Source organism: Puma concolor, chromosome A3 (assembly GCF_028749965.1).
Source record: "Puma concolor isolate L17-30 chromosome A3, mPumCon1.1.hap2, whole genome shotgun sequence".
Taxonomy (NCBI): domain Eukaryota; kingdom Metazoa; phylum Chordata; class Mammalia; order Carnivora; family Felidae; genus Puma; species Puma concolor.
In genome coordinates, this window is record NC_141669.1 from 77666864 (window position 1) to 77686447 (window position 19584).

At 40.3% G+C, this 19584-nt stretch overlaps 2 protein-coding genes across 6 annotated transcripts in view; both read right to left on the reverse strand.

The window, feature by feature from the left end:
* DYNC2LI1 (dynein cytoplasmic 2 light intermediate chain 1) overlaps positions 1-10910 on the reverse strand; it is a 37375-nt gene extending 26465 nt beyond the window's left edge. Inside the window, exons 1-2 of one of the 2 annotated variants that reach the window (XM_086701212.1) lie at positions 10691-10909; positions 8286-8403 (exon numbers count right to left, since the gene is read on the reverse strand). In XM_086701212.1, the coding sequence (XP_086557338.1) occupies positions 8286-8403; positions 10691-10698 (126 nt within the window). In that variant the 5' untranslated portion in view covers positions 10699-10909. Of the gene's footprint in view, positions 1-8285; positions 8404-10690 lie in introns of both variants that reach the window. The other variant, XM_086701213.1, reaches the window with a different exon arrangement.
* A 5161-nt stretch (positions 10911-16071) lies between these two features.
* Positions 16072-19584, reverse strand: part of PLEKHH2 (pleckstrin homology, MyTH4 and FERM domain containing H2) — a 115606-nt gene continuing 112093 nt past the window's right edge. For 2 of the 4 annotated variants that reach the window (XM_086701214.1, XM_086701216.1), the window contains 2 exons: positions 19375-19512; positions 16072-18177 (listed from right to left, as the gene is read on the reverse strand). In XM_086701214.1, coding sequence (XP_086557340.1) covers positions 17992-18177; positions 19375-19512 — 324 coding nt within the window. In that variant the 3' untranslated portion in view covers positions 16072-17991. Of the gene's footprint in view, positions 18178-19374; positions 19513-19584 lie in introns of those variants that run through there. The other 2 variants (XR_015249252.1, XR_015249254.1) reach the window with 2 other exon arrangements.

The window sequence follows — 19584 nt, forward strand, 5'->3', positions numbered from 1 at the left end:
CAGGCAATCCACCTAACACTCTGACCTCTCAGTGACTTTGCCTCCTCAAAGACCCTTTCCTTCACTCTGCTTCTGCCATACATCACTTCCAAGGTTATATCTTGAATCACTTCACCACTGGAAATTGCACCACTTCCAAAATCACACACACAAACAATGCATTTCTCCAACTACTTCTTCAGGAATCCCCAGAGTAACCATCCTGTGGCCTTAGTGAGAGGCCTCAAAAGTCCACTGACCTGTCAACATTTCTCCTTCTCCATCAGCCCCGTCCTACCTCCACATCTCACCTTTTCCATCTTAGAGTCCACAGTTTGTTATTACAATCACCCTTGCAAATATTACCCCCTCCCTAGGCTTTCTCGCTCTGTATTGCACCCACTTGGTTGGCAAAAACCAACCCTGGTAAACCCAATCACCTTCCCTTCTCCTCCATGTTTGTACCCACACAAGTGAGTGATGATGGAGAAAAATTATACATACTGTGCAGATTGGTGTCACCTAAATTCTGAATCCCCGTCATCAAAACAGCAGTCAACAATGACGAGCAATCCTGTAAAGTAGTGTGTTCTCTCTCCCATTGGTTGTAACTGCTGTTTCGTACACTTTTCTTGATTTTCTCCTCAGAATACCCACTTGACCCTCTTCACCTGAATTACCTCTCTTTCCTTACTTCTTGCTCTTCAAGCTCTGGACATCATGCTCTCATAAGGAGGCTTTCCCATTCTTCCAGCCTCTTGGGCTGAGTGAAAAGCCCTTGTTTCCATCATAGATTTGTCTCATGTGTTGCTACTGTTGTACAAGTACTAGCACCTAAGTTCCTGCACAGCAGAGTACGACTTTCTTTTCTGTTTCCCCAGCATCGGGCAGAATACCTGGCACACAGAAGATGTTCAGTAAGTGTCCACTGAATGGACAGAGGTTTGGCAAAAAGAGAGAGAAGGCACCGAGGCAGTTAGTTTCTTTGGTAAAGGGTGATTACTATTAGCTGAACAACAGAAGCATTAATTGCTTGCCTCTCTTTATTTTTCAAAATCATGTTCTGTATAAAGCACAGAATCAGATACTTTTTAAAGAATAATGTCTTCAAAAGTTCTACATATCTCAAGAGAGTTTGCCCGTCTTCAAAAGCAAAATTAGTTTTAATTTACATAAATGAAAATAAAAAAGAGCTTGTGTACGCCCACAGTCTCCTATTTTAAAAAATGGGTGGTTCTTCCATAAACAACAAATAAAACATGAATGGGCCGTCACTGCAACAAAGCCTAGAACAACAGTTACAGAGAGTGCCTAGCGGGATGCTGGTGGGGCGTTTTGCGTGCGAGCATTTGTGTGCTGTGATCAGTACTACTAGTTTAAGCCCCCTGAAAGGTATGGAAGCAGCTTCTTACACAGAAGACTTTATGTGATAGGAATTTACTTGTACCAGAAGACTAGTACTAGTTACTTGACCTGCTTATTTAAATCCACATATTTATCTACATGGCTGTGAGCAGGAAATTGGTAAGGTACCACATCCAAAGAAAACATCACTCTCCTCACAATAAACTCATGAGATGAAATGTTTATATACTGTAGTTGGGTTAAAAATTTTAAAGTATAATGATACCTATGAAAGTTTTATTTAAGCTAATTTAAATAGTTCAGATTTTTTAAAGTGGGCCAACAAGAAAACTTGGTAAAATACAGAAATTAAAAACAAAATAAAAACAGTGATTAAAATTTACTATATGCATTTCTCTTTTTTATCTTTGCATTTTTACAAAGTTGAGATCATGTTGTATATAAAATTTGTCATGCTTTTTTCTTTTTTTTAACTAAAATTTTTTTTATTTTTGAGAGACAGAGATAGAGCACAAGCAAGGGAGGGGCAGAGACAGAGCAAGATACAGAATCCAAAGCAGGCTCCAGGCTGTGGGATGTCAGCACAGAGCCCAATGTGGGGCTCAAACTCACGAACCGTGAGCTCATGACCTGAGCCAAAGTCAGACGCTTAACCAACTGAGCCACCCAGGCGCCCCATGTCCTGCTTTTTTCAATTAACATATTTTTTCCTTACATCACTAACAACTCTTTTGCAGTTGTATAACATTTCCCCCCTTAATTATAATGTTGATAGTATATATAATATCTCCCAATGAAGGATGTCTATTTGTGTGTGGGAGGGGGGCCTTCCAAGACACAGCCCAAGACAGAGGAGTATTCTGGCTACCTGGGCACTGACATCACCTGGTAAAGATGTAGCCTCGTTGATGCACAGCTTAGATCCAGAAAGTTTAATTTGTTAATATACCCTTCAGTGGAAGCATGAAGCACAAAAATAAAAGTGTAATATGAACCCCAAATAGACACAAAACATAATGCCACATAAATTTCAGCCTCTTGGATCTGTAAGCCCTATCTTTGGTAGACAGTGTCACCAGCAGTCCTGCCTTCCTGGCAAGAACTTTGTGAGCCAAGCAAAGTTGGATGAAGATATGATACATCTGTTCTTGCTCTATATCGCCACTTCCAAAACCCTTTTGTATCCTTGGCTAAATAAAACAGAAACTCACAATGAGTGGGGAGAGGTCTCTCACTAATAATCAGTGGTCCTGGGGACAGGCTGCCATATTTTCTACATGTTTTTCACAATAACAAATAACCCTGTGTCATTACATCATTAGCATAACTCAATGATTCCTTAAATGACAATCCTAAAAGTAAAGTAACTGATTCCAAAGTATGATTACTAAGATACTGACTTACCCACTTAGATGCTGACTTATTTATTTATTTTTCTGACTTGGACAGTTGTTTGTTTTTTAAAAATATTTATTTATTTTGGGGAGAGCACAGTGGAGGAGGGGGAGACACAGGGGGACAGAGGATCTGAACCAGGCTCTGCATTGACAGGTTGACAGCAGTGAGCCTGACGTGGGGCTCGAACTCATGAACTGTGATATCATGACCTGAGCTAAAGTTGGACACTCAGCACTCAACCGGCTCGAGGTTGAGCCCCGTGTCAGGCTCTATGCTGACAATCTCAGAGCCTGTAGCCTGCTTCAGACTCTGTGTCTCCCTCTCACTCTTCCCCTACCCTGCTCACACTCTGTCTCTCTCTCTCTCTCTCAAAAATAAACATAAAAAAAAAAAAAAAAGAATCCTGGCTTTTATATTCAAATCAGATAGAAAACCTGAATGTTTTCAAATTATGAAATGAAAAACAATAGTTTAAACATTTTTTAAAATTTTGTTTACTATAATTTTTCTTAGATCAATAAGTACTTTTTTAAAAAATGTTTTTAACATTTATTCATTTTTGAGAGACAGAGTATGAGTGAGAGAGGGGCAGAGAAAGAGGGAGACACAGAATCCAAAGCAGGCTCCAAGCTCTGAGCTGTCAGCACATAGCCTGAAGTGGGGCTCGAACTCACAGAGTGGGAGATCATGACCTGAGCTGAAGTCAGACGTCCAACCGGCTGAGCCACCCAGGCGCCCCAATAAGTACTTTCTAATTCCTGCTAAATATGGTATTAGCTAGATAAAAGTGAGTTTACCAACTTCACATTCAATGGGTTTGTTACCATAAATTTGAGCAAAATGTCTAAATATTATTTTTTAATGTAGTTATTATAACATTAGATGTTAAAAACAGCAAAAAAATTAATTCATTTCATATTAAAATTCTTTCATCTGGATATTTTTCAATCACATGTTTTAGTCAGAATATTCATATGGTAATCAAAATTATTTCTTAATTAAATTCCCCCCTATGGTGCACAATACTTAAAGTCCTCAAGTGACATAATGTGGTATTCCACGTGAAATCAGCTCTCTGTTGATCTGAAGGATATGCTATACCTGTGCATATATTAACCTATGGATTTTGGCTGACTTCTTCTAATTGTGTGGTGATAAATGACATTACTAGAGTCAGAAATGATAAACCAATTTTATCTCAAGTGCCAACACCTTCCTGGAATGTTATGGATCAGAAGTCATCTTCAGGCTCAGTGGAAAAGGGTGCTGTGATCAATAAAATGTCTGTGGAAGATGTGTAACTCGTATTTGCTATCTCTTAAGGAACCCTAGAAAGCATCTTCTTACAACCAGATTGTGGAAACTAGAAAAGGAAAAATTTAGAAGTCAAGACATTTCCTTCCCACTTTTCTTCCATCCAGAGATTGAAGTTTGGGAAGAGGACAGAAGCTCTGGGAAGTAAAATGCTCAATGACTAAGTTTTCTGGCCAATACCCTAAGAATACTTGAGTGATTATCACTTCATAAGAGAAGAAACCTACGTTCAGAGGATCATAAGACCATGCCTAGAGACTTGACAATTTAAATCTGAGTGGAGAGAATCAGAAAAAAATGTGCAGATAAATTGAGATGTCATTACGTATGACATTAAGAAAAATTTAAAGACAATAATGGAAGAGGGCCCAAGTAATTCACAAGAGAAAACAGCTAAGACAAGGCCTGGAAAGAATATTTACAGCGACAGATGCACAAAAGTGCAGGTAACAATAAGTGCAGTATTATCACAGGGGAGTAAACGACCTCATAGGAACTACCGAAACTTGTGTCAGAGACTTATGAGTGCAACATATTAAATATTTTTTAAGTTTATTTATTTTGAGAGAGAGAGAGTGAGGGAGGAGCAGAGACAGAAGAAGAGAGAGAGAATCCCAAGTGGGCTCCACACTGTCAGTCCGGAGCCCTATGTGGGGCTCGAACTCACAAACTGTAAGATTATGACCTGAGCCAAAATCAAGAGTCAGATGCTTGACTGACTGAGCCACCCAGGCACCCCATGAGTTCAACATATTGATGTAAAGAGACAGAAGGAGAGAGAAAATACAGCATTTTGTGTATTTATATGGAAACTTACAAACATGCATGAAGGAATACTATACAAAGAGCAGAATGTACTGTATGTAATTAGACTGTTGCCTGACCGTATGAAATGAATTATCGTATGATGTCCCATGGCACACATCACAAGAGGAATACAGATAAAGTCTAACAGTGAAGAGGAGACCAACCTTTCAAAAAATTTTTTAATGTTTACTCATTTTTGAGAGATGGAGAGAAAGAGAGCATGAGTGGGGGAGGGGCAGAGAGAGAGGGAGACACAGAATCCGAAGCAGGCTCCAAGCTTCAAGTTGTCAGCACAGAGCTCAACACAGGGCTGGAACCCACAGACCGTGAGATCATGACCTAAGCTGAAGTTGGACGCTTAACCGACTGAGCCACCCAGGTGCCCCAAGGATACCAACTATTCAAACAGTGCCTCCCTCAGTTTGAATTTTCTGTCATTCCCAAAGGGAACAGTCCAGACTCAGAAACTAGGATCAAAGAGAGAGGTGAAGTGACTCATTCCAACACAGAATTCTATACCCAGATAAACATTCTACCCAGAGTGAGGGAAAATAAAGGCATTTTTAGACACGCAGTATCTCATAAATTTTACTTCCCATGTAATGCTTTCCCCGGAAACTACAAGAGAATGTGCTCCACCAAGATAAGCGAGTGAACCAAGAATAGGGAAGAAACAGGATCCAGGAAACTGAAGTTCCAACTCAAGAAAGAGGAAAAGGGAATTCCCGAGATGTTGGGGAAGGATGGTAGCTATGCCACCACTCCTGACAACAGTAGAGACTAACACAGCGGGTTAAAAGATGGCAGGACTCTGGCTGGAGAGGGGAAATTTCAGATGATCTGATACAACTGCCTAGATGAAAATTATACTGAATGTCTGTTGGGGATTGTGGAAAGAATTAGCAATAGATATCCGGGGAGCCAGCTTCCAGGATGGTTCCAAATGATCCCCACTTCCTGGTATTCCCATCCATGTGAGGTCCCTCACACTACCAGAGTTGGGTCTTTGTGACCAATAGCATATGGCAGAAGTGATGGCATGTCACTTCCAAGATTAGGTTATAAAAGACTGCAGTTTCTGTCCTGGGCACCCTTTCTCTTTTGGATTTCTGGCTTTGGGGAAAGCAAACTGCCATGTTGTAAGCAGCCCTATGGAGGGGCCTATATGGTGAAGAATTGAAGCCTGGTCAACAGTCAGCAGTGAACTGAGGCCTCTTGCCAACAGCCACGTCAGTGAGCGAAACTGCTTCTCCAGTTTAGCTGAGCTGCGAGATGACTTTAGTCCCAGATGACATCTTGACTACAACTTCATGAAAGACCGGGAGCCAGAACCACATAACTAAGCTGCTCTCAGATTCCTGACCCTCACAAACTAGGTGAGATGATGTTTGCTGTTTTAAAAGCTGCCAAGTTTCAGAGTAATTTATTACATAGCAACAAATAACTAATGGATATAAAAACTAAGGTACATGTAAGAGCTAAACAAATAAAAAAACAAGGCATTTTGAAACTTTTGGAAGAAGTTACTCAAGGTAAAGAAAGCAATCCACTGAATATTGATTTAGCCCAAAATTATAATAGGAATTATACTGCAGACCAGGGCTGGAGGTGAGTGTTTAAAAGAGACAGAACTATGGGCTCTGTGCTGACAGCGTGGAGCCTGCTTGGGAGGCTCTCACTCTCTCTCTGCCCCTCCCCCACTTGAGCTGTCTCTCAAAATAAATACATAAGCTTTTATAAATAAACAAACAAACAAACAAACAAAGGAGACAGAAATAGGGGCACCTGGCCGGCTCAGTCAACAAAGCTTGCAACTCTTGATCTCGGGATTGTAAATTTGAGCCCCATGCTGGGTGTAGAGATTACTTAAAAATAAAAAAGTCTTAAAAAAAAAAAAAGAGAGAACTAAATACTCTTCTACTATTATCAAAAATTCAACAGATAATGTCTAACATTTTAAGTCTAAAAATAGCCCATCAGTGATTTCAGACATTCAGAGGTAAATTATAGAAAAAAAGTAAAAGATATTAAAGAGGCTGCTTTAAGGAGAGGCTCTGAACAATGTGGAGAAGTTTACGGCTTTATGCGCCTTTTGATTATCTTTGAGCTTATAAACCTCATCTGTGAATCATTTTAATAAAAATAATTAAAAATAAAACCAGACTGTAAGAAAGGGCCCAATCTAAGAAAATTAAGGACAAAACAATGTAAATGAAAAAGGCTTACAGACCTCAAGCTCAACCTTAGTGAACAGGGTTACGTGATTACTAGGATTTTTCTATGCAATAATAGGAGCACAGCGTCTGGAAAAAGAGAAGGTGGCACACCTAGTCTACTGCAGTTAAGCAAAACCTCACAAACTCTGTTCCCTCCTGAGAATGACACAGTAGAATAATTCCAGGTGAGAGTTAATTAAAATCATGACAGAGAATCTATGACTGACATGGAATCCATAACACAGAAGGCACGAGCGAAAGAAATGAAGATACGAAAGCCGAAACAGACTCAGGGAAACAAAATGGTTGTCTATAATTATTCGGAGGGCAATTTAAAAATACTTAAAGATGTAACAAGTAGAAGAGAAATCAGACTTTTACAGGTCAGAGTTAAGACCAAGAATTAGGTTCTTGGAATTAGAAATACCAACTATTCGGACACTTTTACAGGTCAGAAATGGGAACACTGGATGTTCCAATAAAACACAGGTTTTCCAGTAACTAGGAATTAACAAAATGAAACCAGCCTGCTTTGTGAAAGATAACTCCCTCATTTCTAGAGACAGTTGAACTATATAACCACTCTTTATAGTGGCTCTTAACCTTTTTGAAGTGCTAGAACGCTGGGAGAATCTAATTTCCCATAAAAATGCACTGATACACAATCACACACAATTCTGGATACATTTCTAGAGAGTTCCCTGGCCCCAAGAAGTACCCCCATGGGCCCCAGAGTGAGAATCCCCACTGTAGAAGACTAGGGCAGTGCCAGGTTTCCTTCGGTTTCTATGACTCTGGTTAAGATTAAATGTATCATATTCTACATGGTTCATGTTTTTGTTATCTATATGCCTGTTTCAGTTGTACAAGTTACCAGAACTATTGGTCATCAGATTAGTGTTTATGGTGCCTTTGAGTGTCGAATTAGAATAAAGCGGTCCTTCCTCTGGGCTGCTATGGCTCATGCGGGAGCATACCACTTGACAAGAAATGCTGAGGCTAGATGTTAGTCCCCACTCACCTACGAGCAGGGCCCCTCTCCAGGGAGGGCACAGCCAGCAGGTAACCAGCAGGCCAGAGACTGGTCATCTGGTTAAAGAGTTGAAGTTTCCAAACGTTTACCAAAGTATTAAAATAAATTTTACCACTGGTTGCTAAATCAGCATAATACTTGAGGGGGAATAAAAGGAGGAAAAAATGCATTACCCCATTTTTACTGCCAATGAAGAAAACAGATTTTTCTCCAATTTCAACTCCATCACCTTCACCTCCACCGCTTCCCCGTTTTTCCACTTCTGCTTTTGCAATTTCCCAGAGAGTTTCACTATGAGAGGCAGAAAAAGAAAATTCAGACAATCAAAGAGAATCTTTTCCAATTTCTGTTTCATGCTCAGAGAAATTTTAGTTTAGTTAAATTTATAGAGCAAATCAACAGCATTTTCTTGGGGGACAATAAGCTGATAGAACCTCTGAGGATTAGTCATTTTCCTTGCACTGGTTCATATCAGCTGAAAATAATAAGCCACGTCTTTGCCACTAGGATTTGAGGCTGCCTTAGTTTGGGGCTTCCAGCCGAGGTCGAAAGCTGTGTATGTTAGCTTCTCAGACATGTATATGAAGGTACACAGAATTTTGGAAATTTACAACTTGAAAACCACCAACATCTAGGAAAATGGGGAGCCCAATAATCTTTGCTTTCTATTTCTTGTGTTTTTTGTTTTTTTAATTTTTTAATGTGCTAGTAGAGGAAGGGAGGAGAGAGACACAGAATCCAAAGCAGGCTCCAGGCTCCGAGCTGTCAGCCCAGAGCCCGATGCGGGGCTTGAACTCACAAACTGTGAGATCATGACCTGAGCCGAAGTCAGGCACTTAGCTGCTTAGCCATCTGAGCCACCCAGGTGCCCCGCTTTTTTGTTTTTTAAATTATATTTCTGGCTCAAGATTCCCTGTTTTAATATATAAAATGTAATGAAAGAAAAAAAATCACCTAAAATCACATTTTGAAAATAATCCTTCCTTCCATTCATCTCTCTATAAACATATGTAATTTTTCACAGATTATACCTTTTATTAAAACGAAAATGAAAAATGGAGTCTTGAACTAAAAAAAAAAAAAAAAAAAAAAAAAAGAGAGACGAGATCTAATTGTTCTAAGCCAGAATTTGCTGCTTTCTACATGGCAAATTACCCAACCTCTCTGGACCCTTCATTCCTTTAATTAATTCAACAATTATTTATTGAGCACCTAATATAGGCAAGCTTTTGTGCTTTTCTCCAGGCTTATTTCTGTTTCTTCATCTCTAAACTGCCAATTAAAGAAAAATACCAACCTTATAAGATGGTCACGATTGATTGTTAAAATGTGATAATTCATTTTGGGCTTGACCTATATATAGTTATTGAAAATTACTGGGAGCTCCTAATTATTATTCAAGAAACAGAGATGAAGAAAGGGGCTATAAAAGACCAATAAAGGTGTCCCTAATTATTTGCACCAAATGCGTGCATTTCTTTCACAGGTGAATCCCCAGGAACTCAGCCCAGGCTTGTCTGCTCTTCATTTACACACCTTTCTTTTTCTTAACATTTTTAAAAAGTTTATTTATTTAAGAGAGAGAGAGAATCCCAAGCAAACTCCACACTGTTAGCACAGAGCCCAATAACAATGGGCCCTATCCCAGGAACTGAGAGCTCCTGACCTCAGCAGAAACCAAGAGTCAGACGATTAACCAACTGAGCCACCTGGCGCGGGTATACACCATTCTTTCAAACTGACGATCTGCTTTCCAAATTCCCAGCAGAGGAGAGCAGGTGGTGCAACCACCAGTCATGACACTGGTGGAAATCTGTAACTATAACCATAACTTCATAACTGCAACCAATTATACCCCCATGGGAAGGAAGCTGACAATTTTTTACATTAAGGTTCATTAAACTCAACAGAGATCAGGCCATGATCCACAAGGTGAGAAAAACAGACTTGCCCTGCTCTGTGATGGACTCCAGAACCCCTCTCTCCCTGACGTCCTTCTAAGTTGTTCAGAGAGGGTTTAGGCGTGATCTTGAAAGCAGGAAATTAAAACTGACATCACAGAACTGAAGAGCTAAAATGTATTTTCCAGGCCCCCTTTAAACGTCATCTTACGCTTTTCACACAGCTTTCTCAAGTTTCCCTCACTTATTATCGTCCTGAACCCCTGCAACCAGGAGAGGAGTCAGGGACAGCTCCGAGAAGGAGGCTTTGTGGTCTAATTCACCGCCTGAACCCCTGCATCTAGAACATTCCTTGGCCTGCAAAAAATTTTTACCAAGTGAATGGTTGGAGTTGAACTTTCAAAATCTTTTATACCTGGAGAACTTTTCTACCTGCTTGTGGCCGAACCCACATGTTCAAGGGTAGTTCCTACGGATTCCTGACCATCCAGACAGAGGTTGCATGCAGAACAGACCCACAATTGTTTTCCACAGGCAGCTCCCGCCCGGGTTCTTCCCTCTAAATATGCCCGCAGCTGCCCTCCCTCTCCTGCCCCTTCCTGGCGGGGTGGGAAAGAAGGGAAAGCTAGGTTATCGAGGGAAACGTAAGCCAGGAGCAAGCACGTCTGCGGGGATACCTGGGCATCCTGGTCGACCACCCCGGTGTCGTAAACTCGGCGTTGGGACCCGCCTAAAATAAGGAGGCCCGTGATCTCCCAGGCGGGCGGGACTGTGCGGACTCTTGGGTTGCCATGGGAGCGACGTCGCAGGCTGGGTTACGTGCACACGAGGGGCATCATGGGAAATGTAGTTCTAGGCGTTGCTCTTCAAGTCTTGCTCAACGCTTCGAAGGCTGGGATGTGAGAGAACGAGGTGACGCGTCTGACAAACCTGGGACCTAAAAGCCCTGGGTTGGAAGTGTTCTTTTACTTAAAACATATTCCACTGAGTACCGGACTATATGCCAGAGATCTCTGCTCTCTCTCTTCAGTTACTTTTCCATCTCCAATAGCAGTGCTTTGGGAATGGAGGGTGAATCGAATTCCTGAGCTGTTTTCTAGCGATTTACTAGAGGCAAAGAATATTTGTGATATTAACATTTTCCAACGTTCTGTTTAGTTGTTTCAGGTTTTATGCAATAGCACATCATTTATTAATAAGCTAATAAAGCAAATGCATCTCCACTATACTTCATTTACTTTACCTCTAAATCAATAACAAATATTGAGTTATTACTATATGCAAGACTCTGTGCTACACAGAGTAAGGAATGAAGTGATGAGTAAGACAAGATCCCTACTCTTGAGAAAGATGTACACAACTAAATATAATAACCCAAAGGAAACCAGTGATATAAGCTATTGTAGAGAGGTACAAAAAAATTACATAAGAATAAGTAATTATGCTGAAGGGAGTTGTTGCAACATTCATGGCAGTGACAACATTTGATCTGTTATGAAGGCTGGGTAGACCCAGCCTCTATAGCCCAGGATGTCTTGAATATTTGAAGGAGATACTCTCCTTCCACATTTCTGCCATTTGGTTTTGGGTGATGGATGGTGTGATGTTCAAGAACATGGGCTTTTACAGTGAGATGGACTTAGATTTATGTCCTGACTAAGTCACACTGGCTAAGTTGCCACATTGACACAGTGGGTAGATTACTCAATATCTCTGAGCCTCAGTATCTGATCATGTAAACCAGGGGAAATTTGTGAGTTTTAAATGAAATAAATATATGTAAAATATAAATTATGTGTGCCTGACACCTTATAAGTGCTTCATGCTTGTTATTATCAGTTGTAAGCTACTGATCAGCAACTTTGAACGAAGACAAAGATCACATTCTTGGAAATGAAGCAAAAAATTTTTTTAATTAAAAAAAAATGTTTATTTTGAGAGAGAGCACGCGGGCAGATAGACGAGAGAAGAGAGAGAGAATCCCAAGCAGGCTCCATGCTGTCAGTGCAGAGCCTGACCCCCAGGCTTGATCTCATGAACCATGAGATCATGACCTGAGCTGAAATCAAGAGTTGGATGCCCAACTGACTAAGCCACCCAGGCGCCTGGCAAATTTTTAAGGGGGAAAAAAAAAGCATTTGCTTGAGGTAAAATCTTTAAGAACAAAATCCTCCCAACACCTACGAGCATTTTGAAGACCTAGAAGGCTACATTTGCACATAGAAAGGAATATAACAGGAGTGTGGTTCAATAGAGGATGATCGCAAGTGAGATTGGTACATCTATCATTGAATCAGCATCTACATCTTGGGCATAGCTTGCCTGTAAGCTTACAAACTGATGTGAGACAGTGTGATAATTTGGGTTCTGGAACTTTGGAACTCCTCTGTGTGTTAATTAGTAAGCCCTGTTGATATGAATAACAAAAGCGGCAGCTAATATTTTTGCTTGCTATGATCCAGGCACACTACTAGCATCTTTTAAAAATTTTTTTAAAATGTTTGTTTATTTATTTATTTAAATGTTTATTTATTTTTGAGGGGGGTGGGCAGAGAGAGGGAGACACAGCATCCGAAGCAGGCTCCAGGCTCCAAGCTGTCAGCACAGAGCCCAACGTGGGGCTTGAACTCACTAACCGTGAGATCATGACCTGAGCCGAAGTTGGGCACTCAACCAACTGAGCCACCCAGGTGGCCCAATGTTTATTTGAGAGAGAGAGACACACAGTGCGGGGGGTGGGGGGCAGGCAGAGAGAGGTAAAGAGAGAAAGAGACAAAGAATCTGAAGCCGGAGCCAGGTTCTGAGCTGTCAGTGCAGAGCCTGACACGGGGCTCAAACTCACGAACCTCGAGACCATGGCCTGAGCCAAAGTAGGATGCTTAACCAATTGAGCCACCCAGGCACCCCAACACACTACTAGCATCTTAAAAGCATAATTGTTTGCATAACTGGGATTGAAGGTTGAAGAAAGGAGCATTATAACAAGGAAGGTGAAGTTTGTCTGGCTGGGCCTTAATCACCAGCATTAGTTCAAAGGTGATTCAGTGGATTCCACTGATCTCATTGAGCAGATGAATTCCCTTTTTTACCCTTATGCCTCCTGAGGCTTCATATTTGGACAAAGTAAGTGACCTTCCTGGTTAGATGAAAATCGTTCTTTATTTTTAATTTTATTTGAGAGCGAGAGAGAGCATGAGTAGGAGAGAGGGGAAGAGAGAAAAAGAGAATCTGAAGTAGGTTCCACACTCAGTGCAGATCCTGACTTGGGGCTTGACCCCGTGACCCTGGGATCATGACCTGAGCCGAAATCGACAGTCGGACACTCAACTGACTGAGCCATCCAGGAGCCCTGAAAATTGTTCTGAAGGCAGGACTGCATAAAGATTTGAGCTCCCCTACTGGATCACTCCTAAAAGACTCCAGGGTTTCAATGGTGGTGATAGAGGAGAAGACAGTATTGTGATGCTTGCTGAATGCAATAAACAACAGTGCAGAAGAATAAAGATGTGTGCAGAGTGTATTTGGTGGCATTGTGAATAGTCGAGGTGCAGGCACATAAAGTGGCTAAGGTGGAAGAGCAAACAGGGCAGGGAGATTGGGCTACACTGAAGTATCTTGCAGTCTGGATTTCACTGGGTTGGTTACGAGAAACGGAATACGATTTTAAAATCGGGGTGTTCCATGACTGGACCTGAGTTTCAGTGAGATAATTTTTTCCAGCTGTGTGAAGGATGTTTTGTGTCTGTAGGTCCATATGGAGGCTATTAACAATAGCCCAGACAGTGACAGAGTTTTTACATTTTTTCCCTTGTTTTCAAAATTATATAAACTTCTTGTAGAAAAAAATAGCATACAGAGAAAATGAATAGGCTAAAATAAGCACAACGCAGAAGTAATAACTATTACACACTCTAGTGTTTAATTTCATTCTAATCTTTCCTCTTACAGTTGGGATTTTACTGTAAAGCTAACATCCTGATTTTAACATGTATTTCCCTATACCAATTTTTAAAACTTTTTTAAATGTTTATTTTTGAGAGAGAGAGGGCATGAGTCAGGGAGGGGCAGAGAGAGAGCGAGACACAGAATCTGAAGCAGGCTCCAGGCTCCGAGCTGTCAGCACAGAGCCTGACGTGGGGTTCAAACCCACGAGCAGCGAGATCATGACCTGAGCCGAAGTCAGACACTTAACCAATTGAGCCACCCAGGCACTCCTCCCCATATACATTTTTAAAAACCCATCATAAACATAGCTTTGGTGGCTGCATAATATCCTGCTATATAGATTTCTTGTCACTTAAGCATTCTCCTCATAATGAGCCTTTGAAGTGCTTCAGAGTAAACACCTAACATGAGTCGGGCCATGTAGAGTCTTTCTCTGGGAGTTTTCAAACTAGAATTGGGAAAATCAAGCCATGCCCCACTCTGGAGAAAATTAGCATATTTTCTGCTGAATGAAGAAGCTATTTTATTGATTAGTTCCTTACATATTCTGGATATTAACTCTTTTATCATATATATGACTTACAATTATGTTCTCCCATTCTACAGTTTTCCTTTTCACTCTGCTGTTTCTTTTGATGTGCAAGAGTTTTAAAGTTTGGAGTTGTCCCAAACTTGTTGTCTATTTTTTTATATTGTTGTCTTTGCTTTAGAAGAGTTGTCTGATTTTAATAAAGCCACCAATATAACCCTACCAACACCTTCAGAAAGGGATGCCACCCACCATTAGACTATGTTAACAAAGCACTGGAAGGAAGGGTACCCTGTATCCAAGTGCTACGGTGAACATTTGTGTCTTGTTTTGGATTTATTTGCTCATAGATGTTGCCCTATAAGTACGTTTTTGTTTCTTGACTATCATTGGGCCTAAAAATGTTTACAGAGCATACAGTGAAGATTTTGGATGGATGTTGATTATAAATATGCCTCCAGAATCACTGTGACTATGTATGATATGGGTAAAATTATGGTATAGAGCAAGTGTGGCTCTCATCCCCTCCCCCCACACTCTGTCCAGGTCCATGCAACTCTTCATTGTAGGACCCACCTTCCCACGTAAGTGCCCAAGAGAAGCCCGAGTCTTGGTTCACTGGAATATGGATGAATCTCACCTCACATTAAATATCTGTGTGTGGATTTTACCTTAATTTGGAGTTTAAAGTGATTCCTATTGCAATAAAATCCCTTTCTTCTTCCAGGAAAAAGAAAATAGGGGAAAAATGTAAAAGGAGATACCATTTCTACAGGAACTGGTTAGCAGAGAAGCTTCTCCACGCTGTTATTCCTGCTTCTCACTTCCCTTCCCTCAGTCCCCACATCTCTAGAGCCTTTGATCCCCAAGAATCAGGCCAGAGATTCCGCACTGGGGAAGTCCAAATTCCATGGCAGCTATGGGGTAGGTGGACAGGTGAAATATGTTCTTGGCAACCCAGGAACACTTAAAGTCCTTGTCTAGAGAAATATGATTATCCATGTGGCTAATTCTTCAGGATTATACTACAGTACAATTATGGTTTAAGCGTATTGTTCTGGGATCCTGGCCACCATGAATTTTTTCCTTTGGAAAAAATTTTCAGATAGTCAACTTATAAACACATTTTCAGAAGAAAGACTCTTTATAAGTTGTGACTAACTTTTCCTGTAAACTGAAAGTTAAATTCATTTCCAAGCTATGACACTATTTGACTTTAAGGACACACACACATAAAAACAAACAAACAAACAAACAAAACCCAGAACATTTACAATAAATGTTTAAAACACAGCCCATCAATTAGCTTGAAATAAGCTACTTATGGAGCTTATTATGAAATCACAGGAGAACCCCACAATTTATACATATTGTATATGTGTCAATATGCATACATACATCTTAAAGTTACAATTTGCCAAAACAGCTTCCTTTTATACGGATAAAACAAAGCAACACTGAAGACAAAGCATGAATGCAAGAGAAGGAGGTAATAACTACCATTTTCACTAGTAGTACACCTCAGCTTTGACAATGAAAACATTAGGTATTTCTCGAAGAGTATTCAAAAGATAATGCTCAAAATGGGTTTTGTAAATCATTTATTATGATTGAAAGGGAAGAAAATGATAGGAGACAAATATGACAATTAAACATGTAACGTTATTCTCTTGTAACCAATCATAATAACATACTTTGAATTTTTTAAATGGCTATATAAGTAATTTCCCAGAAAATAAAATTTTCACATCATCAGTTACAGAAAATTGATTTCTTTCCATCAAAATATTTTATCTCTGTTCTATCAAAAATAAATGCCACCATTTAAGCTAAGCCTTCACTACTTGTTCAAATGAGAAGATTTGGAGTGGGGTGTGCTTACCCGATGGTGAAGTAACTATTGCCTGGGAATAAAGTCCTCACACAGATGTAAGCTCTGCCAAGCCTCTGGCTTACCAACTAGTGATTACTGAACAGTTTCCTGGGAACTAAGAAACTCTATTGGATGCCAGCCAAAAGACTCCTGAGAATCATCGCAAATTGGTAACTTGTTTATTCTCAAAAATCAACTTGCTTATGCTGAGAGTGGCTGTGGCTCAAAAGATTCGGGGAAATAGTAAATGGAAATCTATTTCTATGGGGTTTTTTGACCTTCTTTTTGTCATTCCCAATAAAGCAAAAATCTTAGCTGAGCAGTGTATTTCTTGGCTCTGCCCTTTCGAAGGACGCTGATACGAGATGGAATATTTTTATAAAAGTCTTAGTGTGACAACAGTATATTGCCATAGGGAGAAAGCAGCAAAGAGGAAACTATGAAGGCTCTGCCAACAAATTAAATCAGCAGCTAACATTTTTTTTTTCAAATTGGTTAGAAAAAAACAAATACCACACACAAAGTGATAAATACATGTCCAAAAAATAAATACAAATATTCTCCACATAAATAAAATTAAGTATACTCATGATTACTATTGCAATTAAACAGTTTTATAATATAATTTTCATGTCTTATCACAGTTTCATTTTTATCATGAATACTAATTACTTTGTTTTGGCACATACTGGAACGAACTGACCACTCATGTATTCCAGCAAAGTAACACATTTCTAGACTCTCTCAACTAAAAGTTTACCTCCTTTGACAGAAGAATTCTTTCTCTTTTCTTTTAAAATATACTTTGGGGACATTTATACTACAACCATAATTAAAAATGACTATACGAGGGCAAAGTTTTAAGCATCTGTTTGTTTTCAAAGATGTTATTTAACAAAATGAGGTCAAGATGACCCAGCACCAAATGCAAGGAAATGTGGGCAATACTCCAGTGAACTCGGGCCATCCAGTAATAGCCAAGGAATGTGAGGAGTCACTGTCTCGTTTTAAACTTTACACTCCAGTGATCTGAAAAGGTGACAGGCTGCACTTTCTAATACCACACAGGAGGCTCTGGTTACCTAACTCTTGTTTACTCACGGTGATTCCTGGTGCCACAAGCACTGTGCCGGCTCTAAAACTGTGCCACTAAACAGCACCCTGCAGCTGTTGCTGACACTGTACATGTCCTTCCGAACACCATATCGTTCATTAAAAGCACACTTGATCACAGCACTTAATTTTTTGGCAGTGAGCGCTTCCAAATAATTAACTGGTTTGCCAAATGGGAGTTTGGTAGCTCCCTTTGCCAGAATATTTTTTTCAAGAGACAAAACAATGCCACACTGCATGATGTGTCTGATGGCAAGGGACAAAGGAGGTGGAAACATGATGAATTCTAACCCATTTAATCTACGAGAATATCAGCACGTGGGCGAATTTTGTGCTTATGGTTCATTAGTCGTGTTCATTTGAATATTTAAGGATCAAATGAAAGAGAGAAACGCCCACATTTTTGAAGTTCGGAAAACCAGTGTGGGCGCAACACTGCCAGTGTGTCAACGCACTTATCTGCAGCTGATGCAGCCATTGGCTGGAGGGTGGGAGTGAGGGTTCAGGCTCCCGAGCTTTCAGAGCAGAGTGGGGCCTTTGGTTGGTCTGCTGCTTGACAGCAGGGGCTGGCCTCCCGCTGCCCTGGCTTCCGGCCTCCGGGTCTGGGCTGAGAGCAGAGCCGGAGCAGAGAGGTGGTGAAAGGCTGCCTTTTGCTGATGGAAGTTGTTTATGTAACTGGCGATCAAAAGAGTGATTTCAAGAATCTAAAGCAAGAAAAATAGACTCGTTAATGCTCCGGAGAAGTTCTCATCACTTTCAAAAGAGGAAAGGGCTGGCGGTCTCCATATGTGCAAGTGCCCAGGCTAGCAGAATCCCCTCCTCTCCAGATCTGTGAAGTACTTACATGTTCAGCACCATCAAGGCACTGACACGTTCTCCTGCTGCTTAAACCGGCGGAAGAGTGGATCTTAACAATCAAATGTAGCGGCAATGTTTTGTGACGGTAAAAAATGTGACAGTAGCACAGGCTGCCAATTATGTGTGCGTATGTGAATCAAGAACCTCAGTGCATAATATCAACTTTTTATTGAGACTAGGTGAAGTCCTGAGTATGTCTCAATCTTCTGCACTTACTGGCCTTTGCTTCAGTGTCTGCTATTGAAAAAAAGGTGTCAGATTCTAAAAAAGTAGTCTCTTTTGGTTGATAATTTTAAGACAATTTTAAAGTTTTAGGGAACTCGATGCTTCATTCTTTTTACAAAAACTGGAATTACATACTAAAATGTAGCCCTTGTATTTACTGTTTTTACTTATCGACGTTAAAACTACAAAGGACGGGGCGCCTGGGTGGCGCAGTCGGTTAAGCGTCCGACTTCAGCCAGGTCACGATCTCACGGTCCGGGAGTTCGAGCCCCGCGTCGGGCTCTGGGCTGATGGCTCAGAGCCTGGAGCCTGTTTCCGATTCTATGTCTCCCTCTCTCTCTGCCCCTCCCCCGTTCATGCTCTGTCTCTCTCTGTCCCAAAAAATAAATAAACGTTGAAAAAAAAAAAAAAAAACTACAAAGGACAAGTAAAGTCTTAATTATAAAACCTCGCTCTTCCCACTAATGAGTCCGTAACTTGAATTACCCCAAGTAAATAAGATAATGTGTAAAAGGTACCTGACAACAACTTACATCAAGACCACTTATTTTGAACCTTCTGTATACCAGGCATTGGGCTAAGGCATTTTAACAATTCCATCATTTAATTCTTAAAGCCAAAAAAAATAGGTAGCCTCCTATAATTTTTTAGAGGAGGAAACCAAAGCTTAGCAAGATGAGGTAAGCCAGAATTTGGACCTAGGATTGTCTGATTGTAAGTAAGTCTGTTTTCCCATCTGCAACCTACTTTTTGCACAATAAATGTGTTAGCATGAAAAAACTAGTATAAAAAAAGCTGGTAGAAAGGCTTCTACTCACCTTGGGTTTTGCCATGGCAAAAAGTAATTTCTCTGTTGGTTTGTCCTTTGAATGTGTATTGTTAATGACTATCATAAAATCATCTTGATGACCTCCAAAGGTCATTAGACTCTTGTACACATAGCTGATTATTAACCTCTTCAAAGAGAAGAAAAAGTTAATATCTTATATACTCTTTACTTTCAAAGAAAGATGAGAAATGATTAATAG